The sequence below is a fragment of the Opisthorchis viverrini genome (genome assembly GCF_000715545.1).
Source record: "Opisthorchis viverrini unplaced genomic scaffold opera_v5_48, whole genome shotgun sequence".
Lineage (NCBI taxonomy): Eukaryota > Metazoa > Platyhelminthes > Trematoda > Opisthorchiida > Opisthorchiidae > Opisthorchis > Opisthorchis viverrini.
This window is the reverse complement of record NW_008751704.1, coordinates 43,973-69,905: the sequence shown is the minus strand read 5'-3', so window position 1 is coordinate 69,905 and position 25,933 is coordinate 43,973. Positions and strand designations below refer to the sequence as shown.

General features: G+C 40.9%; 1 protein-coding gene across 1 annotated transcript in view; it reads left to right on the top strand.

The window, feature by feature from the left end:
- Nucleotides 1–19,797, top strand: part of T265_13228 (hypothetical protein) — a gene marked incomplete at both ends in the record, with an annotated part of 42,144 nt that extends 22,347 nt beyond the window's left edge. Inside the window, one exon of the mRNA XM_009167878.1 lies at nucleotides 19,631–19,797. Coding sequence (XP_009166142.1) covers nucleotides 19,631–19,797 — 167 coding nt within the window. The remainder of the gene's footprint in view (nucleotides 1–19,630) is intronic.
- Between the last annotated feature and the right edge of the window lie 6,136 nt (nucleotides 19,798–25,933).

Sequence of the window (25,933 nt, the reverse complement as noted above, 5' to 3'; positions counted from 1 at the left end):
TTGCGCTCCGAGGCATTGCGCAAATAGTATTATATGAGCATTTATCATCCAAACGGAGTATAGAATAAATTTGACACTTGAAATTGTTGCATCAATTTAATTACGTTTCCTGACAAACGTCATTTCGGCTTCATGTGAGGCTTAAGAAAACTACATGGGTGGGTGCGCTTTAAACAATAAAAATGTGCTCCTGTTCAAAAATTAACTCACCAAGAAATAGCACTCAAGATGGCTCAGTCACTTAGTCAGTTCACCTTACTCATTCAAGTAGGGTGGTGATATCTCAAGTAGTTGGATTTGGTGGAACGGGTATAAACACACATGCACAACACTGTCACTACGTACTAAAAGCGCCTGTTCGACTCTGCAATCTACTGTGCAAACAAATGTGCATAGGTTGGCCAGTTTACAATAAAAAGTTTCACATGGTTACCTATTTGTTTATCTAGATAGAAATAAAGTAAAAACCGGGTTCAGTACCTAGCTTTTAGGCCAGGCCTTTCTAGCAGTTGTTCAGGTTGGCATTTGATTGCCTCAGGTGATATCGATCACGATCCACCGCTTCAATCCTGCTGGATCTTGGATTCTAGTTCTTAATTTTTGTGATGAGAAGTCGGCCATGTCAGCTGCATGCAGCGACGACTGCTGTTTACTTCTGCTGGCGGCGATTGAGGACTCGATCAGGCGTGGTGGTCTGAGTGGTGCTCATCTCCGAATCTTTAGTGAAATCGAACTGGTTTTGAAGAGCTTGAACGATTAGAACACCAATCGTGTTTCATTATGAAATTTCCCTCCTATGCTTGATAGGCAGTCATAATGCCCGACGAAGTCCGGAAAGGCGCTTATTCTCTTGAGCAAATGCAGAGATATACTGAAAATTCGCTGGCTTGGTCCACTTGCAGGCTCCACAAATAAAAGTTGTGGAACAAGGGGGTGATTTCGCCTCGTAGTTCAACACTAATATTGGATGTCACATCAGTAGGAAGTTGTTATATTACAGTTCGATTTATTCCCCCGGTCTCCATCATGCTATGATTTATCCTGTTCATAGAGGATCTGCTTGGAAACAAGAACACACATTCACTCAAGTCAATTCTGAGAACGATTGCCAGTACTCCAGATGAACATCCGGTAAATACTTGGTGGCCTAGCTTTTGCACTGATTTTAGCGGTGAATAATCGTCCGGGTGCGCAACTGTGTGTCTGCGGATGTATTGTGCGTCTGTGCACGGTTGTGCGCCTCGCTGGGCGGTTAGCACACAGCATGCCATGTAGATGAGATTCGGAATCGCTTGCTGCACACTGACAGCTTGACATAAACAGATTTATGTTTTCGCCGAACTTTCATTCCTTTGTTCAGCATCCACAAGCGGTGTTTGTCTCTTTAACTATCCCATGGTTGAACCTTTGTGCCAGCACCTCTGGATGCATTTCCTTTGTGGAAGTAAGAATGATGTTTTCCTGAAGAATGTTATTTATCGATGTTATGGCAGTGTGTGGTTGTTTCAACAGGTAGTATCAGGGAGAGCATTGTGTAACGTGAAATTGGTTTATCTTGATATTCTATATTGGGTGGACATTTTGACCTACTTAATCAGGGACATCATGAAGCTTAGGCACTGCATTCTAGCTGGATGGGAAGACTGCACTACTATTCCTTTATCCCTCAAAAACATCGTAGGGTATTGAGTAATTAGTGGCGTTTAGTCAATCTTCCACCGGGCTGTAGTGAAATAAAATAACTTGAGGTGTGAACAGCTGCATAGCAGTTTGACCAACCGGCAAAGCCTGTAAAATTGGTCGTACTCCCCATTTATGTAACATTGTTCCACTTATTATCAGCTAATTCAGCCTTGACGCTTCTTGAACTCACTCGAGTTCAGTTTGGTCCGTCTGAAAGTCGTGTCCACTATACTTGCTTTTGATTATATGATCACTCCGCTGATGAAGGACTTCGGTAGGCTGGGGGAACAGTGCTTACCCCAAACCTTAGGAAAAGCAGAGAAATCCCTGAGCTGGCTAAACGGCAGCTCCAAAGCATACAATTCTTCGAAAAAGTGCAGGTTCCACATATTACATCTTTTGCAGCTTTTGCTCATCATCGAGAAGCTTCGCAATCTATCGGACTTTCTGAGTCATAAAGATTTGGAATATTCGGGTATAACGACTGTTTTGGGTGATTGGGGCCTTCGGTTGTAGTTAAAAACAATCATGCACAGGCCTGATCAAACGTCGCTCATTGCATTCATCGACAAGGACCTGCAACAACTGCAGAGGCTGACACCGTCAAACGCATTCCGGTAATAGTGAATGGTCCGTGTTGACCTTTATAGCAAATACTTGGGGGAATAAATGAAAAATATACGCGATGCACTTCGGCATGAATGCCAAGCTTACTGATCGGGTTTTGGTCTTGGCAAGACCAACTTTCGAGTAGCTTTCGAAGTACGAATATGCAGGCAGTGATTACAAGGTCTACTCTTCAGGCACAGGTAAACTCACAGCACCAAGTTTTCTTACCACTGGTGAAACACCAACTGAATAGAGCCGCGACGGGCTCACTGGGGATGTATGGGTTTATTTTCAGCAGTACTTTATTATAACAGTGACACAAGAAAAAATATTTGAACTTTTTGGCCTTTTTTACGTCGGACGCAACAGGTTTTCTTGAGCTGTGATGGAGTAGAGAGGTGGTACTCAAGATTGAGCGGATATCTAGATGTACGTGTGCATATGGCTTATGGGTGAGATAAAGGCTGAAATCAGTCGGCGGAACATGGGTCGACCTTTTCCCGATATGTATAGAGGTTCTCAGTAGCTCTGTGGTAACGGGTTCACCTCTAGTTCAAAAAGCATCTGAGTCTGATATAACAACCAGCAATTTTGTGTGTTTCTGTAACACAAGTAAGTGAGCCTTGTTCTGCTTTCACTTTCTCAACGCATACTGTGCCGTGAATGGATATTTAGCTGGAATCGAGAAGTGTTTCTGGTCTAAAACTGTTAACAGATTCCATCAAAAACCCTTTTACAGTTTTGTTTAGTCGGTGTTCCATCAGTCACGCTTTTCGGTCATTTACATTCAAAAGGTTACTTCATCTTTGGTACCATCTCCAAATTAGCTTGTTGGACGGTCCAAAAGTAGTTAATTTTTCATTTTCCATAGCATTATTCTCTACCTTTCCTTAAGTATGCATAATAAGGTCTTGTCAGTAGTTTCCCATCACTTGTGGTTGGTAACGCCTTTTTTCCGAAGCCTACCTCTGTGAAATTTTTTGGGGCCACCTGAGCCAATAAGTCTACCTTCAGACTATTTTTTGCCAAATTTTACTGTTTTGTTTCCGGATGTCGGACTAAGGAAGCTCTCCATTCCCCTCAATTTAATTCACAGACTTTTATTGCAGTTGTTTGTCCAGAGCTGATTCGCTACTCGCCCATTATATTCCTGAACCGTATGGAGAATAATTCTGCCTCATATTTCGGTCACTTCTGCACGCTTCCAGATGCAATGAAATCTCCTAGATTGTCTTAGTTGGTTTGGTGTTCAGCGAAAGCTTTGGCGGTTTTATTGACTTTAAACAGCGGCCTGCATTTTCTTCACATTACCCAACTACACACTTTAACTTACATGAAGTTCCACCTATCGAAATTCTTCAGTTCCATTCTCGGTCCGATCTCTTGTCAGTTCTAATTTGCTGGGTGATAAGCTCCTAACAAGTGATCTCGTTTAAGTTGTTTATTGTGTGCTGTATTTCCATTGGTTTGCTGATTATGTTGCCGATTCCGCACACACTCTGATTTCCTAAGCCTATTCTTCGCTGAACTGGACGGAAGCTACGTCTCCATAAGAGAGAGCTCACCGCTACTGAAAAACATCGTCGCGCGTCACATGCACGTTCCTCAGCTAGCACTTCAAACTATGGGGTCACGTTTTTCGCTTAGAAATTGCCACTTTCTATGCAATGGGTAGCTTTCCAACCTTCAAGCTCCATTTTCCATTTTACGCCAATTTTTGACTAGTTCACCGGCTAAAAAGTGTGACACTGGGTAGCCGACTGACGACGTTTAACCCTCCCTCTCATTTCAAGCCTTCAAAGCTTACCTAGGTGAGTGTGTTCCTTGCATTTTGGACAAAAAACCCGTATTCCGAATGTTTCGATTATTCAGTATCCCCGTCTACTTTTTTGCGCAAAACTCTTTGCATGAAACTACTAGTTGGTTTTGGGACCAACATCTCCGATCACTGATGCTGATAAACAAAATAAATTTATCTCAGTTGATACTTGCCTGAGACATTTCCCCATTTTGACCGACCAGTGTGTACAACTAGGAATTTTGTGGATAGCATACAAATTATTCGTATCCAATGATCCATCTTGGTATGAAGCGACAAAATGCGAAAAATCTCGTCTTCTGTGGTAACTAATCTCTGAAATGTTTAGACCTAATACATTACTCATAAGGTTGCTCAAAAACATCAAAAACGAGAGATTCAACTGGGTTCCGGGTAAGTCTCTCGAAAAAAGCAAATTTATTCGCAAATAAGTGTATTTTGCTCTGAAATGTTTCTTCGTTTCATTCAAATTCCTGCCTCATCCAGTCAACAGGTTTTTTAAGAATGCCTTACGAATGGGACATAATTCGTTTCAAAGTATTTCAGCTTGTCCACCAAAAACTTTCTATTTTCAATCGAACTCGCATAAAGCAATGAAACCCCGTGTTTCTTTACTTCTGTTAATTCTGACTTTCTGGTTACATTAAGCCCAGTCAATTTTTCGCAGATCGCTCCAAATGTCAAACCTACGGTTGGGACAGCTGCGGTCAGAGGCGCTCATAAGCACCAAATATTGTTAGGCTGTCAGTTGACGATCAGCTTAATGGTACAGAATGATTTTTTTGTTCAAAGTCTTGTTAAACAGTAATGAAACGCTGACGGTATTAGACAACTGTTGACATCTTATAAAGAATCACCAACCGGTTTCAACGCTCAATTTGTGTGACGAACGTCTATCAACGGCTGCCATTACTTTACAGAGCAGTACCTCATTATCTTAATGAGAAAGCTTATCTAATACGCTGAATTTCAAAGCTTTGCTGCTCAAAATCACTCGTTTGCAAGAACATTTCACCAGACAGACTGTTATGCCCAAAATTTTAGACATTTCAGTGATACCTGTCCAAACGATGGGAATCAATTCAACTCACGCTTGTGATATGGGTTTAAAGGGCTTTCTACAACTAATAACACGTATGACTATAAGTCTCTTCAATGTCTTATTCTGGTTTTGTTTCAGGATTCTCGCACGTGTGAGCTGTATAGTTTTCAGGTAGCTCCCATGAGTACCTCTTAAAGATCATCTGAAACAGAAAATTTAGAAAAAAACAGACGATTAGGCAGTGGACGGTCTTACGTATTTTCTCATCTTAAAGAATTCTGGTATGACTGATTTACAGTAAGAACATCAAACACGATTGTTCTGATTATTCACTTAACTGGAATGTGAGCAGGCCAGTTGGTATATATGACCATTGCTTTCATTACCGTCGTCAATGACAAAAACACATCAGCAACACTTACCAGTGCCCAAGTAATCCTCTTGCCTACGTGAGCTTCACCTTGAATGTGACTTCCACAAATGAGCAGTTTTTAGCTTTAGACAAACAAATCCCATTGTCTGGTCTCATGCTAATCTGTTCCAAATACGATTTACGGAATATCATGAAGACGCGTAAACACACGGGAAGTCTCCGTAAGGATCTCCAAAAGTTTTCTCTTGCTGTACCTTTTCTGAAATAAACGAAACCACTGGAATGAACGAGGGATACGTTGTAGCTCCGGAACTGGAGTTATCACCTAAGAGGATTTCCTGACATTAGTTTAACGTGATCGGAAAACAGTTAAGCATGAACCGGCGAATTGATCAGCGCTTCTGCTAGGTAATCCTGTGGTATTAAATGCTCTATTGGATTTAGCGTAACCCGGTCGGTAGCTGATAAAATCTAAAATCCGAAGGGTTTGGGATGCTTGGAACGTGAATCAGGCTGACCGTACTGACGGCAGAGAAAAATACACAGCAGAACACACATTTCGCTGGATAATCCTCTGTGAATTCATCAGAAAGGCAACAATTAATGAACGAGCGTGATACTTATCAACCCAACTGCAGTTACTTTTTTTAATCTTGGTTATCATAGTGGAAAAAACTTTGAAATACCGATTCATACCTGCACGTTTAGCACTTTCTTTGACAAGACATAATGATTACCAAGCAAAGCAGTTGAGATAATTCAATAATCTCCGAGTCCCCCACATTTATGTCGTAAGTGATTGTTCACATCATACGATAATAATATGGCTTCTCTGTTCAAATAAGGTTTGACAGCACCTTCACCATTTATTCCATGTCAGTGGCTTCCTACTCAGGCTCTAATTAATCCAAATTATATGGCTGGACGTTGGTTAAACACTTCCATTCGTTATTTTTGCCGTTGGTTTTGACGATATTTTTAACGACCAAATGACGGAAGTTGGCATCTACTGAGTGAAGTGAGTGCGCAGTAGCATGTTTCTATTATATATATATATATATACATTATAAGTAGTTGGAGCGCTCCTTTTTTAGAAGCGGAAAGTATCGTAGCACTCCTGAAAACAGTTTACCACTTAGATTTTTGTTTGCCTTACTCGTGTCTTGTGAAAATAAACGTGGGCTCGGGGAGACAATTCGATGTGCCCGGAGGAGTATCTCCTTAAGGGTAGCTGGACATTGCTTCCGTTTTAAGTTCTTGCTTTTAAAGTGTAAGACTCTATCTGGCGTGAAAATCAAACAGAGGCTATTGTCATAAAGACTTTGACCATCATTCTCCTAAAATCATTACTGGTAAAGACTAGTGCCAACAAAACTCTGTTGTACGGAACGCAATTTAGTGTTTGTTCACATGATAAATGGCTCCTGAATCCTCGTTGAGAGGACTTCAGTTCCTATGTATAAAACAGAGATGGAAAATGGAGACTCGCAAGAGAAGTTTTTACTGCAATGTTTGGGAACATTAGTAGCCCTGGTGCCTCCACTGGTAGTAAATGAGACAAATGTTGATTTGTACGCCTGGCGTAACAAGTGACGTGCTGAAGTTTCGTCACTATTCGCGAAGACATGATCAGTACACGTTTGGGTAGGTAGTTCTTCTCTTCGTGCAGGTGCGCGTACAGTTTGCAAAGAGCATCTTTAGCTCTATTCTGATTGACCGATCGTGATTGCCTCAATCGGAGTCCTGTCCGTTCACCTTTTGTGTTGTTTCGTTCCGAACTTCCTGCGTTTGCAAACCACCTATCAACCTTGTCTTAATTTCTGATGGATCGGTTTGTGAACGGTGTTGTCTCACGGTCTGTGCACATGAAACAACAAGAAGGCAGATCACGACGCAACATCACTACCATTAGGACACACAGTCACCCAAATAATTTTAAAAACCTCATCAGACTGTCATTGAGTGTAGCACTGCGTATAATTTGAACATCTAAATATGGTGTGAGAATCAGCTTTTGGTAAAGATATGGTTCGGTAGAAACACATTTCCTGAAAAATTGTTTTTTAGCATATGCTTGAATAAAACACTGTTGTCTTGATAAAATAATCGACAAACACTTGGTTATTTGTGCTAAACATTCGAATATTCACCGTCAACAGTTAGTTTGTTCAGCTGACCTCACTAATACGCAACTGTCTTGATGCTGGCTGTTGAAGCGTCATACCACAACCACCTGGAGAACAAAACTGGTAGTTATTTGTGTATATACAAGACGACCAGCGTCATCCAACTGATAATAGACCTTGCAATTTTTACTGGTTAGCGTTTGTTTGGCCGTTTCGAAAGAATGTGACATTTTGTATCCCAGACTGACATTACGTTTATCCTTTCACGCTTAAGGTCATCGTGTCGTGGAGATGCACTTATAGACTGCAAATAATCACCTTCCATTTTGCTAACAGGCGCACAAATGTGCTTGAACCAATACACGAAAGTGGTCAGAAATGAAAAATTCAACTAGCTCACGTTAGTTGCGTTGTATAAATTCGCTATGAAAATTTAACGATCCGTTGAAAGCTAACTGCACATACTGACCTGGAACTTTAGTTGTGATCAGATTCTTGACGGTGGGCTCAAAGTTGCTTTCATGTTGCTTTATTCAATTGCCGCAGAAGGAGTGAAGCAGTTGTCTCTTGCAGAGAAGAATCTGATGAGCTCGGCACACAAGTGTCCCAGTGAATTACTTCTGAGATGGCCAGAGTCACTCGAAGATGCTTCCAGAAACCAAACAAAGGTGGTAGTATTCCTTCATCTGTTTGTGCCCGAAAGATGGGGCAAGTATGATACCAACAGATTTTATGACCAGAGTTTGAGAGAGAGAATTTTACCGGAACAAGGGAAGAAGATCTATTCGCCTATAAGTTGTAAAACACTTCGTATGCAGAAAGATTAGTATATTAGAGGCGTGCATAGAGGAACATGTCTCATTTGGGCAAGTTTTTTATATTTTTTCCCGCTTGCCACACAAGCCATAATTTTTGTGGTGAAATTCAGTTTGACTCAGCCGTACGAGAACGCCACTAAAGATTGAGTGAGGAATGAATTTTATAGATTTTTCTTGCCACCAAAGTTGTCTGAGCATAAGTCGTAGGACCAGCGCATTCACTGTTAACCGTCAGTGAACTCAGAGCTATTGGGATGCAAATGGGAACGAAGAGTTTTGTACGAACCTAGTTGCTTGCATCCAAAACTGAAAAAAAAACATTTGGGCTGTTAGTTTGTTCACCGGGCTTGGTAAGTCTATGGTCTTTAGTCGAACGGACATCATCAGCGCGCCGTTAAGAGGGCCGATTCTCTTCTGATTGAGTTGGCATAATTTGGTAGTTTTGGCATAACTAGTTAGTCACGGAGTGGCTTCAAACCTTGGCTGTTTTTCGCGCGGTAGATCAGTAGATTATCTCTTCGTGTAAGTGTTCAAGACAATTCAGCAATCGCGAGTCTTCAAAATCAGTTTTGACAAATAAGACCATAGATTGGGATGATCTAAACCGTATGAATAATGAGACAGGTATGGCGGATGAATGAATGAGTGAACACTGGAACAAAAAACTTATCTTGTACTGATTGGTGGCCGTGTAAAATAGTCGCTAAAGGAGAGGTTGATTTGGTCGGTCTCGCAAGTCGTTTATTTGGTAGATCAAGGCACAACGTTGATTCCATTTGGATTCACTACAGCCCTGTAGGAAACAAACACCTGGTTGTTTATTTTTTCACCATTTGTTCGCATCCTCATCATTGGAATTTCTATGTGAGAGTTTATATGTTGATTTAGCATGTGTGAAAAAGACTGCCAGGAATCCACCACCATAGCTGATAATCAGGTGGCTGTTAATGTATTCGCCGTGCTTGGTCACTAAATGGCGAACGCCGCGTTACTAAATGAAGAGACATCATCAGTGGGCAGTGAAGTGGATAAGTCCTGTCTACTTATGTATGTCTATGTAGAAAGTGAAAAATATCCGTTATCTCTTAACGCGATTGGATAACTGTGGGACAGCGTTCTTGTGAGTTCATTGGTATATGTGTGAACTATGTTGTTCTGTTCTTAGTGGTTGATAAATGGGACGGTTTCGATATGTTTGTTGATGGCTTCTTCGGTGGAGTACCACGCTTCCATAAATTCACATTTTTTATCTGTTCGTGATTGAACCAGTACGCTTACATCGTCCTGGTTGAACTCGTATCCTCCATGATCTTTTGCATAGAGATGACAGTTGTGATGGCAGATCTCAGCAGGGTGCACCGATGCATTAAGACGCACAGCCGGAGAGAAAATCAACAGGTAAGGAAGAATGTGCCGTCTTTCCAGCTGGCGCCTGCACAAGTTATCGGAGAGCAACTGCACAAGGCCATTTACTTAGTCAAATAAACAAACCGATTATTCGTACCTCAAATCACAGAGTCCGATCTGACAGCGAGTGTGTGCGAGTAATATTACCCTTGACATTTATCCAATATTCACTTAAGCAAACTAGTTGCCTATGTGTCTGGACGCGGCGTTGCAACTGTTGCGCCACACTATCTGGGTAGTAATAAATTGCAGTCTCGATCTTCATTTGGAAATCAGGGACTTGTTTTGGCTGTCCTAACATTGCGAGCCAGCCAGCCATAATTTTTTAGCTTGATTTAAGTGCATCCAAATCGTTCTTTTTGTTTATGAAAGCAACCCCACAAAGATCGTCAGAGAATTTTTACACATAATAAACACATCCAGATGGTGACTTACCACAGCCTTGCAAAAGCTGGTAGTATGTCAGTGCGAACTTATTAGTGTCAGTATGAGGCCCATGATTCCCTGATAATTACTGGCAACTGGAACTTGATGGCCTAGTGAAGCACCACTGCCTAATGTCGCCTTTTACCTATGGCAATATTTGGTTGTTCAGTTGTTGCCTTTAGGAATAGGCACAATCTGTATAGGCCACCCTTTAAATTGGTGGTGGATTCCTTTGCAAAGATGTCTACCGCCGAGAAGATATCGCTTTTGGTTACTGAAGACTCGCCTTCAGGCTACACTAACTCCAATGTGCGGTCACTTACGATTCATGATACATCATACGACATTTTATCACTATTCTCGTCCTAAAGGCAACCACCCGGTGGTCAGTTTCGCTCAGTGTGTACGAACACCAGTTCGGATGAAAGATATTACGAGTCAGCAGGTGAATCCCGAAGAGCTTATCTATGTCCATTGTATCCATAACCAAATTCATTCAACCATGAATTTCTTACTCCATCGGTGCAGTATTCATTCTTATGGAGCCTGGAACATAGAACAGTCCACTGTACAAGACACAATGAGTTATTCCGTTCTATTTCGTTAGTATGTATGATATTATGACAGTGTTATGTCCCAGGCGAAAAATAAACCAGGATACGTATAAGGGGACTTAACATATGCCCTCTAAAACCTTTGCGGGAGATCGAAACCCACTAGCTTATGACTACACAACAAAGCACTTGGCATATAAGGGCAAGTGCATGGACTAGTGAATTTTAGCTGACCATAACTTCAGCTTAGTTATTCCTCTCTGCAAATGACTATGTTAAGAGCTTTAGTTTTCCGCGTATAGATTTAGATTCGAAGACATCGAGAACCCATCGTCTGTTTTAATGTTTATAACGAATTTCTGAGTGGCTTCTTTGCAGGTATTGGGCAAATAACGCTGTTTATAAAGTGTGATATTTGTGAGCACATGAGTCGCCATGTGAACCCAAAATAAGCTTTATGAATTGTTGAAAATGCGTTCGGCAGTTAACCTCGGCCGACCTAATACGTTTAAAACACGGACATCATGTCAACCTCAGCTGTTTGTCTCACACATTTTACTTATTTTCGTGTGAATAAGTGAAATTTTACGGATATCCGGAAAATCGTTTTGGTTATTTCTTGCCAGCATCTCGTAAACTATCAAACTTTAGAAATGACAGAGCGCCAGGTGTCAGTCAGATAGCGTTATAAGAGTTGCTGGATGGATATCCAGCCTGCTGTAAGATATTTCCTTGTCTTTCTGTTCGGACACCCTGTAGAATTGACAGAGTGCCAGGTGTCAGTCAGAAAGTGTTATAAGAGTTGCTGGATGGATACCCAGCCCGCTGTAAGATATTTCCTTGTCTTTCTGTTCGGACACCCTTAACTTGAAAATGACCTAACACCGCAGACAAACCTTTTTCTCGAACGATAAGCAAAACTACTCACAATTCGCTGGTCGTTTATCTGTTCTCTGACCTTGGCGGAGTCTCGTCATCAGTCGGTGGTGCATCATCCGATCAGTGCTTCATTGACTGAGTGCTTCCTCCTTACCTCTCTGCGTTTATACCGTTTTCAGATTGTGGCTGACATATGTTGATGCGGCTGGCTAATGGTTGTGTAGCTCCCTTGTGACCTTGCTGGTCCGTCTGCAATTTCCCTTGCGTTGTAGTCTGTATTTAAACCGCCCTATTGGCTCTCCGAACCCTTTTCTTTCGAGAATCTTGATCTTTGTTCCGTTTGGTCTGTTTATACTTTCTTTTGCATTGCGATCTGTAGTTTTCAAATGCAATGACTCATTACGGCTATTTTCACTTTTAGTAGTTTTCTCTTTTTTGATTAGTTTGGTCCATGACTCATTCTGGTTTCTCCCTGATATTCTTGAGTTTGGTTGACCGGTTGCAGTTCCCCTCTGATTCCGATTTCCTTCTTGTGCTTGTCGAACTTCTTAATGGGTTAACTGGGTGCCTTTGATGAGTCCCTCTCTTTTAATTTGGTTTTATGAACAATCGGCTGAATAAATATCGTGATCGGTTGAGCCATTCTTTGGATCTGGCTTCGCCTGATTGGCCTCTATATATTCCCTCCCGATTCTTATCCAGTTTCGGTTTTTTTCATTTCTGAAAATTTCGCCTTTACTAGCCCATGAATCGGGTCGATTCCAGCATACCCATCGAGGGACTTTTCAGTGGAGTATCGTGTTTTATGAATTCACGTTCTTTTTTCTTGCATGGTCCATTATGTGAACACTGCCCTAGTCGAATTTTTATCCATTCTGATTTTGTGGATCGATACTTAAGACAGTTGCAGCTTTTGTTAATGAAGTCCACGTCCCGTGCAATGTTTGTCGCAACCGTTGCATTAAATCGTGTGTGTGACTTTGTACCCTATTGGATTTGACAGTGGACCCTGTAAGCTGTTTACAGGTTCAAGATTTCACTGTAATCATGCGGTCAAAAATGTGATCCATCTGCCTTCAGTTTGCACTATTAAGCTGGTCGAGTGGGGTTCGCCTTACTCTGATGTTACAGACCAGCTGGTTTTTGCACACCACTTCGACACGCAGCTACATACACGCATTATTATTCGACACAAGCAGTTCCATCCACTTTTGAAGCAACTGGGCATTAGAGAAACAAAATCCGAGATGCGTTTCCTTCTTGGCAACAACGTTTCGTCGGATTCACAGAGATAATCTCCAACACGGGCTTATGGTAATGTAATTGGCACAGACTATACCTAGGTAGGTAGGTTACTGTGGTTGCTGTAGTTGGTTTTGGGGCAAAAACGAGTTAATCTTGCTGCTCACCGATACACAAAGTAGTTTAATGTGTACGGTGAGGTCTGAAATTTCATACAGGTGACCAACCCAGTAGCTGATATTCCATACTTCCTGCATCAAACTAAATGAAAACATCGCGTTTTGAATATCATCCAGATTACCTTTTCGTCTTCACTAATTTCATACTCCTCCTTATATTGGCGGGACCCGCATGTGTGGCATTATGTTGTATGAATTGTTCTGGCTGTACGTGGCATTTTACCCAATCACTGTTTAGTTCGCCGCTTCAACTAGTTGAATCAGGCTTGCATATGAATTGCCGATGTGGGGAGACGCGGTAGAAAGATCGTTAGGCATGAATTTGATGAAGTTTTTCCTGATGAAAAAACAGCACTGGTTTTTTTACACGTCATGGGGCGAAATCATCAATTTTAATCAGATGCTAATTTCAGCAGTCAGGATTGCTAGTGTTTTTAGCCTATGTTTGATGAAAATGTTACGTTGCCGGTGTTAAAGAAGGGGAACAAACAAGTTCGGTAAAAGTACAGCCAGTTGTTTCTCTGGAATCCTCCCTCAAGTATAATCTTATCTTGCTTTGTTTACCCAAAGTTCAAGGTAAATTTCGGTGCTGCTCTTAAGAGCGATGAATGTGATTCGTCTGGGTTGTCAACGTGAGAGGACGTCACTTGTGACGAAGTTTTGTCACAATATGGTCTTGACAACAGTAAACAAGACGTTCATTCATTTGAATGGGATGTGCAAGTGGAACAGATGACGTTGCTTTTTCACATTTATAGACAATTTGTACAACTTTCTCTCGGCTTCTCAACGTAGGGTGAGTATTCATTTGATGCTTCCAACTACGTTCACCACACAAATTGTTTTTTGTTTGTTAGAACATAAAGTATCATGTGCATCTTTATTCACTATCGTATGATTCTTAGGTGGAGAACTAGTTTGCTGTGGCTCCATCAACCATTCTGTGATTACCATTCAGCCTGAAAAAGGTGCCTAGTGGTGAACAGTATAGTGGTATGAGTTGCAGTTTGAGGTTACTAAAAAGGACACCCATCAGAGGCACTTCGTTAAAAAAAACACCAGAGTCGCAAAGTTTCGCTTGACCTTTGACAAAACTAATACTGTTCGCTGGTTGATCACATTTTTACGTTTAACATTGCACTCATTCCATCATTCTACGTTGGTGAAAGGACCAAATCCAGTATTTTCACACATTAGTGGGGCATCGATAGCCAACAGACTGATGTATACTAAGGTGGTAGTGGTCGGCTACAACAAACCCTATCCTATGTGGAAGGCGTGATTCACGATCCAACCAGATAAGAATTTTTGTGCTCCCGGCTAGCCAGCATTTTATCAGACTGGTCACTAGTCAACCGTCCCCAGTACCTCGAGTAAATTCAGATTTTCGAAGTAAATTAACTTTCCGAATTACCTGTGGCGACAGGGATCGTGGCACCAAGATCCTTTCAGAAAACGGTAAGAGCAATGCTCAACACGGATGCATGCTTAATAACCGGGAAGGAACAACTCTTGATTCCGCATGAACTACTTTGAGAGCAGGAAACAGAGGTGGTAAAAGAAGCAGGACGACTGTACTATAATACACTCTACCGTTTTTGAATGTAATCTGTGATTAGCTGTTTGAAACAGAAAGCAGTAAAACTTATTTCACGGTTTACAGAAACTGAGTCTGATATTTACCCATATTATGCGTATAACCCTAGAAAACTAGGAAAAGTAGTAAATACTTTTCAGTCAAAACTTCAACAGCTATAGAAATTTAGCGCTTTTTCAAATCACGCACACCACCAGAAACTCGAATTTCTCTCGATGTTTAAATAACGCCAATTACCAATGCTTCGTGGCAAATTCACAATCCATCGGTCTGTCTACGTTGATCGCATTCCAGATGTTGATAGGTGATATCAAGCGAAGTAATCGATGAAGCATTAAAAACCAGAGAATTTCGGGAAGCTGTCTTAGATTTGCTTGTAGCGAGTAGCCTTTCCTAAAATTACCATCTACCTACCGTATAGGCGAGGGACAGCAAAATGCTCCTACTTTTCAATCACGTGAAAAATACTTGGAACCGACTGGGTAGTCATCGTTTTCGAAAACGTCTGGTGACAATCGGTAGATTCATTGCTTGGCAACGTTTCGCTTTTGACACAAAAGCTTCGTCAGGCCAAGTGACTAGGTTCCGAGGTTGGTGGAGATTTAAGATGGAAGGAGAACCAATCAGCTAAGTCAAGCTAAATCTCTGTTGGGTGTCGGCCGAGGGATTTTAGTGTGTTAGAGTGGTTGGGTTTGTGGGGAAACCCACATACGTCTGGGTCCAACCTAGGGTCTAGTTCTTCTAGTTTGGTTCATTTGATGGTTCATTTGTGGTTCCTTTTGAACTTCGTTTGAACTAGTTACTGTTTTAGATGCGTATAGATCCATATAGCAAACTGAGCGGCTGATACCTTTCAAGGAAAAGTACTTGTTTCTATTGCCCAGTGCGATGCAGTACTTTCGATTAAAGGACCAGCACATATGCCTGAAATACTTATTCGTCAACACCCATAAATTATAAAACATCCAAATTAATGGCTACTCCAGCCTGCAATTTAAAAACCAGCTTGTGCAGCAAGGAAAACACTGACAATCCTGGAAAACTTCACAGTTTTCTGTTATGGTGTGTGCCAGGTGGTATTCTCCGTGATGAGCTAACAGTGGTCATTTACAAGATTTAAAGAAGGTATCTACGTGAATCTTTCGAACATAATGGCGTAATTTCACATCATTCCAACGGAATGTCGATACGATTAGCTATTTCATCCACAGTTGGCCTCTACTGCCGTGGTACCATAAATATTTTTCATCAAAACACACCTTTTTCGGCCTTACTAGTTGCCCATAGGTTAAGCACCAAACAATTGAACGTCCACTTAACAAACAGAACGACCGAAGCATTATTCAGTAAAACGAGCTCCAGACAAAGCTAGCATTGGTGATCGCAATTTACTGTCGCAGTGCTGTATGAAGCTACACTAATGTTCATACCGCATCGATTGTCACTGTGCCTAAAAGAGTACTCGAAATTGAACGTCGCTTGCAATATGACCATTTAGATTTCCCCCAAAAGAGCGAAAAAGTTACTAGTAGTATGTACGAGTTTTACCATAATTCGCTATCTGACCAATAGGCCTGCTTTTCTAACGATCGGTTGCCACGTCAGGCCAGATGGGCCGAGTGTTTGCCATGTCTTTCATTTAAGCTCCCAGGTACGTCATTATTATCATCGTCAGCCTGCCATCAGTGTTAAACACTTGTGCTTCGCCGCCGTAAAACCATAATCTATTTGTAATCCTTATTGCGGAGAAAAGAATGAAAGAGGATGAGGAAGTAACTTAGTTCCAGCCTACCACAATATATCCTACACGTCTAGATACTCATTTAGGCAATCTGGATAGACACTGACGAAAAGAGGGCTTTTGACATAGAATAGTAGTCATCACTTGCACAGTCTTCAATCATGTACAACGATGATGACGTTTGTTTGGGCGAAACCGTTGAGTCCATCCAAATGTTCGTTTTTAATACTGAAAACGTACATGGCCTAGAGAATTTCCTAGTGAACCTTGTGATCCAGCTGATTACAACTTGATAACATTTACGGATTTGCTTCAACAGCATGATAATCCAAACCAACCAGACTTAAGTTATTATCGTTAAAATCCTCCATCACTTTAGTCAGATGGGTCCGAGTTCAAGTAGGCCATTTCGTTATCTTTGGGCACTGCAAGACCCTACTAATGCATTCTCTGTGGCTAATTTTGGACTTATCTGATATGATACTGAACGTAGTGGACTTCGTTATGCGCTGCATACCCGTATATTTTGGAGACAGTCTCCACTTTCCATCGAAGAATTATACCCAACCGTTGCGGATGTTTTATATCGTTTAGTCACCGTTCGTTTCCTAAGCGCAATTTCTCAAAAGGCCAATCCGGACGTCTTGAGATCTGATACTGATAGGTCATGTGGGATTCGTCAGTTAAGTTTACCGAAAGTTTTATTTTGTCAGGGTCTCGCTTGGAACGTGCACTTCCAAAGTGGCAAAGACATCAGTGAGTGCTGATTCTCTGCGACGTACAGTTAGAATATCAACAACCCCAGATATATGTGGCTTTGTGAACCAGTTTGTCCGTATTCAAGTGCATCAAAACGTTCACTGTAGTTAGAATATCTCCATTCTACCTTCAAAATCTTAGCTTTGATGGAAAACCGGAAAATTATTACGCTTCTTTGAGGAGTTTGTGAGTTGCAAAACTGTATCAGTTAATTACTATGTGCTAACTTACTGCTGAATTTATCTTTTGGTAGCTATAATCTACCAGTATACATCGGTTGGTTGTCCATTGGTATTCCGATCAATGAGGTTTGCCACCGTCGATGGGACGGCGCACAAGTCACATGAGCGGTCACAATTTTTACAACCTTCGTGTAGACACTGTGTCCATTAAAATTTGTGGCTTTGTTGAAAGGGGAGTTTCTGAGTGAGGCTTACCTACTTTGTTCGACAACCTTGCAGACATTGGGCGGAAGGTTTCTGGCGACGACAGGGGGAGAAAAACGGATGTTTAATGTCTTTTTTCCAACATAAAGGTGAAGATAGCAGTGCGCTTTCCTGCTACTTTAAGAGCAGTGCTAATAGACCACAACTGCAAACGATGAAACACTGTATCACCTTGTCAACCTTGAGAGTAACATCTGAGCTTGTTAAACAAAAGGTAGTGTTTACCATCAGTTTGTCAACTCATTGTATTTGTATGAATTTGGGCGTCATGCAATGGACTCGGATACCTACTCGAAGGCAGACTGAGGTTTTCGCCAGCAGTCTTGTTTCAAGCTGCAAATTTCTGGGTTATTGTAGACTCTTTTCACGATCTGATCTTTTCTGCCTGAGGTTGTGCCTAATGGTACTGTTTTCACCCTAATAACGGTAGTTTAATTCGCGTACATTTATTATTACTCGAATCCCTTCAGATTTCAGGCCGCTTAAGCATTGCACTACAAGGTGCTTTTTGAAACAAGTAAAATTATTTCTTCAGTTTGATATGGTGTCAAGGCCTTGATCACAAAAAACTTGCTTTTTTATTTGAGAAGCAAAACTAACTTGGAGACAACCCTTTTTCAACCACGTTTATCAACTTTTCGGTGATCTTTACTGCAGATTGGAGCTCTTCAGATAAGAATATTAACTTTTTAAATAGTCTCAAAAGCCTCAAATTAAAAATATGCGAAAAGAGTAAAAGAAGTAGCCAATTTACTGTTTATTTGGCCTTTCTGAATAGAAGCCAACAACACCAATATCACTGGCGCCTGCTGATGTCTGTATCCTGCAAGGCCCCGTCCAGTGTGCGAGTTAGACCATGAAGTCTCCATTCTTGATGACGATTCGGACTTGTTTTTCACGTAGGAGATCATCCTTGCGCCAGATGGCCACTCATGGATACTATTTCAGTGAATATGGGGCCATGAGTACTTTTATCAGAACTGACTGCATAAGTGCCTGCGAATAAATTTTTAATTTCGCTAAAACAAACGACTGCTATTTAGAATGGACTCTACTTGGTTGAGGGAGATAATGATCCATCCTGGGGAACGCTTCCTTAAAATGAAATCGACGCAAACTGACTGTTCTGCACGTGCAGACTCATCGGTATATTCAGTCACTGAGTAAGAATATGATGTGATTGATGCTCTAATTTTATGAGGGGCGTTGAACAATTTTGCTCTGTTTGCTCATTCTTAATCATTTGCTGCTCACATGTGAACTGACGCCATACAACGGCCATATAACGTCACTGTTCCTGAGGGTCTTATTCTTAGGCAATTGCCAATGATTCAGAGCTCTTTGATTTTAGAATACTATCGTGAAGAAATTAGCACTGGAATATGCTGCCAAATGCCGTCAACTTTACCAGCCAGCGTCACTGTTAGCACCTTGATAATTCACCATCCCTCTTGTTTACATTTTACCCTAGGAGGAAGGATTACTGTATAAAGTAAACCAGTGGGTAATATAAATCTACCGTCTGAGTTAATTAGAAATGAGTTTTCACCCATCTCCTTCACTAACTCACGTCACTAGCGCATTTTCGATTTTGACGGCTTCGGAATATTAATAGTTCTTCTGGGATGCTACTTCTATGAGAACCACAAATCATGTTACTAGCATCTTTTTAGAATGCACGTGAGCTCGGTTAGCATTTAATCGTATTACACTGCTATGAAGGTGGAAAAATAAGCACAGTTTTTTTACAATCAACAACGATTCTTACGTACTCAACTGACACTGGTCTAAAAAGCCACTTGTACAAATGTGAATGTGGGCCTAATTAGTTTCGAATGAAGTTCAGACTTATAACTTTTGTGTAGAGCAGAATGCTAGATTTTATCTGTTTTTCACGATCTGCTTAAGGAAAATAACGCTAGTTCCTCAGATGTTATTGGATTGTATAAGTACGAATTCCACCGAAATTTGCCGGATATTGAACGTCGAATTTCAATGCCGTTTGCTTCAGACGATATTGTCGTCGTACGAATGAGTGGAAAAAAGTTTATTAAATCGATGCTTAAGGAAATTTCAACACGTTTTCGTGAGCACAAGGTATGTGCTGAATTCCCTGCTGTTGTCTTGAAAATTACGGGTTGGTTGCGTTGAAGAAAACTGACGTTAAATTGATTGTTCAAAGTATACCGTTCAAGCAGTTTTCCTGTTTTAGGGAATTATTCATGTTTCGTTAAATCTATTAAATGTTGGTCCCAGTAGTGTTCAGTTATATTTCCATTCCTTGTTGGGGGTGACTTCTCGATTAATTTTACCGATAGATTTCATTGCTTGAACTGATTTCAACTGACAAAATAACAAAAAATCGATTATTTTTATGGACCACGCTTCCCTTTAAATATTATGTCTTTTTGACAAAACCTGTTAGAAAATCTCATAGTTTAGTATTTTTGTCTATCATGTTTTCAACCCCATATTACAAAGTAATTCACTTTTCTCGTTCATGACCTCAGGTTCTTGTTAATGCAGCTCAAGACAGTCTACGAAAGATGGAGGCGCTCGCATTGTGATGAACGTCGCGAAGAACAATCTGGATGAATCAGTATACGGGTGATCTTGGAGATGAATTGTCGACAGACATTAATAACTGTATCCTCGAAGCTTTACCAATGTATCATTCCTTTGACCTAAAAATACAGACAGTAAACTGCGGTACGTTATGAGCCATTTCCCTCTTTGTGCATGGCAAGCGAAACAGTTTTTCACGTGCAGTTCCTAGGAAGCATCGAGATTTTGCGCGTTTCTTTCATCCATTTGAGGGCCGTGCTTAGGATAAGCAATCTTGCATTACTCAACTAACCATGAAACTCTTCGATCGTTTGTAATCCTGATTACCACTGTCCTTCACGGGAACGAATTAGTTTGCCTATTGTTCTCTTTTACATATGCCCTTGAACCAGACTTGGTCACCTCACAGATCGAGAATTGTACTCTTCAGGTACGCCATCCACTTCAGCAGGTCTTGATTCTCTCTTTTAAGGAGATTACTATGGTCTTCCGGAAGATAAATAGGAATTGATTTTTCAAGTTGTGATCGTTGAAACAAACGCGGAATTTTCACAGCCTGATGACATTGGACCAGGTTTTTCCAAAAAGTAGCTGAAGGACAGACTCCTCAACAAAAATTGTACATATTCGGAAATTTCCTTGATGCCCTCAAATATATTTAATGAACAATAGTGGACCCAAATCAGTCGTAGGCTTATCAGTTATAACGGTAGCTGAACGACAGACTCCTCAACAAAAATTATACATATTCGGAAATTTCCTTGATGCTCTCAAATACATTTAATGAACAATAGTGGATTCAAATCAGTCGTAGGCTTATCAGTTATAACCACCATTTGATGGTATCTATGATGAGTAAACATGTATTCGACAAGGGTAGTTAACATTTGATCTCAAGTGCGAAATGACCTTCACAGTATTGCTAAGACGAAGTTCCGTTACGCTAGCTATCATGTTGCGATGACGTAGACTGAATTGCGCTTGTTGTGGTGCAGGTAGGTGAACCAAACTGGACAGAAAGAAAATTGATAAGGTGTGCATTGAATCTGGTTTCGCAAAATTAATAACCAGATATTGAGTCTGCGTGGCAGTCTTGATTCTTTGAGATCAATGTCTTTATTCTCTGCATCAAAGTTCTGCATCCCCTTTGAAGTGTAATTTTTTAGTTCGCAAGATTGGTACCACAGCTGGTTTTTTATGGGTCTCTGGATAAGTTCAGCAATTCCTAGTCTGCAGAAAACCCAAGAAATCGTGGTTATCTTCCAGGTACTGTTAAAACACTAAGCATATGTCACGTTCTACTGTTGATTTATACTAAACCGACCAATCTGGAGGACTAGTATACTTTAGAAGGGACCTCGTTTTATATTGTGTACAACCTTAAGGAACCACTTCCAGGTAGGACCACGCGGTACATTCCGGTTTATATCTTGGATGAACTCTCTCCCAAAAGAGATAAAATGTCATCGGTTGCCTCTACAGGCTCAAGACTACAGAAGTTCTTTTTTTGGACGGCTTTAATTGCACATTCAGTAGGTTTTTCTTTTAAACGGCAAACCACAAATTGTTATGTATATTTGTATGAACTAGACTGTGCATATGATCCACAACTGGAAAACAAGAGTTCACTACTGACTAGCTGATGTCAACAGTTTGGGCCTTTTAATAACGCTAAGAGTAACTTGGTATCTTTTTTTCGCCGCTGAATATGACCAGATTGAAGCCATTTCAATTCTTTACATTAATTAGATTTTCCCACGGTAAACTTCATCGCTCGCGTTCAAAGAATCATCTCCCTGTATTTCGATGCCCTGCCATAGTCGATTATCGTGGCCAAAGTCGTATTACTTACATTCAAAAAGTGCGCTGGATTTCAGTTATAAGACCATGTGGAAATTGTAGATGTTGCACACTCTACACAGAATAAGGGTTGCACAACAGAGAACCGAGTTTTATCTTTTTCAGGTCAGTTCTCCACAGCTGTTTTTTAAATCCCGTTCATATTGCTCCTTCCTGGATAGACCAGTTTTCAGTAGGGAACATTTTAGGCACTCTCTTTAGAGCGGACTAAATAAGTACAACATACGACCTATTAACTGTGCCGTAAATAATATTTATTGGTTAAACTTCTCTAAATTCTCCGCGTTCTCTGGGCTTTTCACTAACTGTGGATCTGCAAAAATGCACATATATGGCAGGACTATAAATAACCAAAGGAATTCTTCATAGTTTGCAAGGATTGTTTCGGTAAATAAGACTGCACATAAGTAATATGGGTCCGTCGAGCAGAACAAATGGACTGTGTCTGGATACTATTCAACAATGAGTGGGACTCCTTTTTGTAGGCCGAAAAAATAATGATTTTTCGGACAGAAGTTCTTTTGTGGGATTTCGGATTGCCCGGTAATCTGTAGTGCCAATAAATGAGCTGGGAGTGGAGAAAAGCTACTGTGATCCTGAAAATGAATTTCTTTAGTGATTTGCTTAAAAGTGGGTCTGAGTTTAATATAAAGCCGCCGAAAGCTGGGAAGTCGTAGCTTCTTCATAAGCCCTAAGATGAGCTGAACCCGTCTTGGGCAGTCTAAGAGCCTTCAGAAACACTATGAGTCGCGTGTTACGTCTAGGCGGTTTATCGCAATATTTTGAACATCGCCTGATAAAAACACATGAGACAAACTTTATGCGACAAATTTTATCTGAAGAATATCATAAACGACAGATTCATATGAAATTCACTTGAGCCTCAGTAGTATACTAGAGAGCGTACGTCACTTGCTATTGTTACCCTGTGAGCAGTTCTTCTCAGGATACTTGATCTCTCACCTCTTAGCGGTAGCCCCAGTAGTATAGTAGAGAGCGTCAGAGCAGTAAGATTCCTACGTAACTCACACAGCTGCTGCATCATGTTAGAATAAACTGCAGTGCTAGTGGGTAGACTGGAACCAAAGAAATACGGGAAAACTGAATTCCTGTACAGTCTGCTGCCTGCATGATGCCGCACCAAAAGATTCGTGCTTCAAAGCGAGCAACGGCTTAACTTTATGAGTGAAGATAGAACATTGGGTACCTCTTGCCAAGTGAAGCACTGGTGCGGTAATAATACAGTACTTTAGTGGCTAGTCATGAGCGCAAAACCTACGGTTTCTAAATATTCAGATATTCAACCATGTTTTACTACTCTACATCGTTTTGCGCTTACGTCCGGCTAATGCTTCTACGCTGGAGCTTTGTTTGGCATTCTAAACTTTGGCGGAAAACGGCTAGTAATCGATTGTCGTTTGTCTGCTTTAGATGTGATTAAAACTAAGTGAACGAGCCAAACACTGTATGCTCTTCGTGTAAGCCATATTACCCCAAGTATGTGATTTTGTTTATTACCCGAAATATCCATTAAGAACAACGACTGTGTACCAAACGGAGTCGAACTGTATGATTATCTAGATCATGGTTTAATCTCTGAAACTGACCTCGTGATAACTGCTTGTCTCGACTTTTTATCAAAATATAGATATTGTTAAGCGAAGGCAAATAACAATTGTAACAGCCCAAACAGCTGCAACTTCGGGTAATGTGGTGACTTGAAAAGGAGGCGCATACTACATATTTGCATATGTTGCGCATTATAATTATCTGTAGTTTGAAAACCAAATAGGGATTAGCCGGCCCTTTTCATCTATCTTTTGTCATTTTGAAAAAGACATCAAAGTTAGAAACAAGCTGCGTTTTTCGCTATTCTGAACGCGCAGTGATTAAAATTTCTAAAGAACATCAAACCTGTCAGAATAATAGCATGCTGATGCACATTTGGAGATAATTTTTACAACCAGCTGCACAATTTTCAAAACCACGAGTCACCTGTCTAGGGCCTCACTTTACTGGATTCGAATGGATGCCCAAGCACGTACGGATCTGTTGTATAACACAATTTTGAAACGGACCGATTTAAAAAAGTGATAGCCAGCTATCGTAGATCGTTGCTTTTGTTGTGACACCGTTTAGCTCTTAGAACCCCACTAAACCAACGGGAGAACTTGAGGCGTTTTGGACTGATCAAAGCATCTAGGGTTTGCAAATCAATGGACTGCTGAAGCATTGACGCTTTCAAAATTTTCAGTTTATATCCATCTTAAGGCTCCTTTAGCGTAGTGGTTCAGGTACAGATTTTGGGGTTCAAAACAGCTCTAAACAAGCGAAAAGACTAAACTCGATTCGCCTGACCACAAACTTAATGATTGTTAAATGGAATTCCGAAAGTACATTTTATATGTATTAGAGGGAGTCGATTGTTTCGGGTGCACACAACGTTGTGTTACATGACGTACACAGGTGGTACGGATTTCGTGAACCAAGAATTAAATGCAGCCGCAGATAAACTTTGACGCGGTTTCCGACGAACCCACCAAGTATGCCATCTAGTTCTGTTACCCTCACTTAAGTGAATGTGATGATGATCTCGACATGGAATCGTTATTAGTGTCAGGGAAAACAAGAAAACTGTTTTAGTAGTTCTAGAGAAGAATAACACTATGATCCTCAGGGCATAGCTTGGAGAGTTTTCAACACTACATTCACAGCGAAATCTGTATCTGCCTTATTTCTGCCTAGCATGTCAGATTGATATTTGCCTTACACGTTTGCAACGTAGAGCTTTAATCATCTGTCTTTATACCAGCCGCCGGATTCCTCAAATTGTTTTACCTTTCTTCATCGTATCATCGGAATGCCTTCTTTTTTCAAACACTACGACAAGACAAGTTGAAAAGGTTTGTCTGCTGCTTAATTGGACAGATCGTTGTAACAAGGGTAGTTTAGATGCTCACAAATTGCAGCCTGCGCTTTGAATCCACAGTGTGCAAACAACAGAGGCCACAGGAATTTGACTTTAATAGTGGTTTTATTCTGTCATTGGAACTGATCTATGAAGTGCCCAGAATCCCTGTAAAGCTGTCTTTGTTGCGAATCGTCGCCAGTACATATCTCACGAAACCTAGAGTTTCGAACCAACACACTTGAAGGCAGAGTTCGGACACTCGACCGTTGGGTTATCGGCGGCTGCTCATAAATGTGATTAGCTCCCACTTAGTCGATATGGCTGGAGGATAATGAAGAGATCTGGAAATTTTCAGTTGAGATTATATCCTTCCATATCCGAGAAAGACTGTTTTCACAATACGATTGAAACTTCGACCTGTATGCTTATCTGAATATCGATTTGATTTTGGCGGAGGAGGGACTCACCTGGAAATCAAGCGAAACTCTCCACTATGAATTTCTGATGCAACTGAATATGCTGCACCAGACCATTTCATATTTAAGTTAGTATGAGCCATGAAATGTATAGGCACATCATACCAATTATAAGGTTACTGAAGAATGTTTAACAGAACACAACCAGTTTTGGGGGCTCTTTGGGGTTCATCAGGTAGGTGTAGTCTCCCAGTTTCAGTCAGCCTTATGTTCTACTTGAACCCAGGTAGCGCGAAATTTGAAGAGTCCTCAGCAAGCTTGTGGGTAATATCCTTTATGGAAATATGCTGAAAATGTATTTGTTTCTCAAACCTATGGTGTAAGATTTGTTGGCAAATTTCTGAGGGTAGTTAATTCGTTTCTGTTGTTTTACGCACAGTTGTCACTATTGCTGACGAACAAAAGGCACCCGAATATTTCG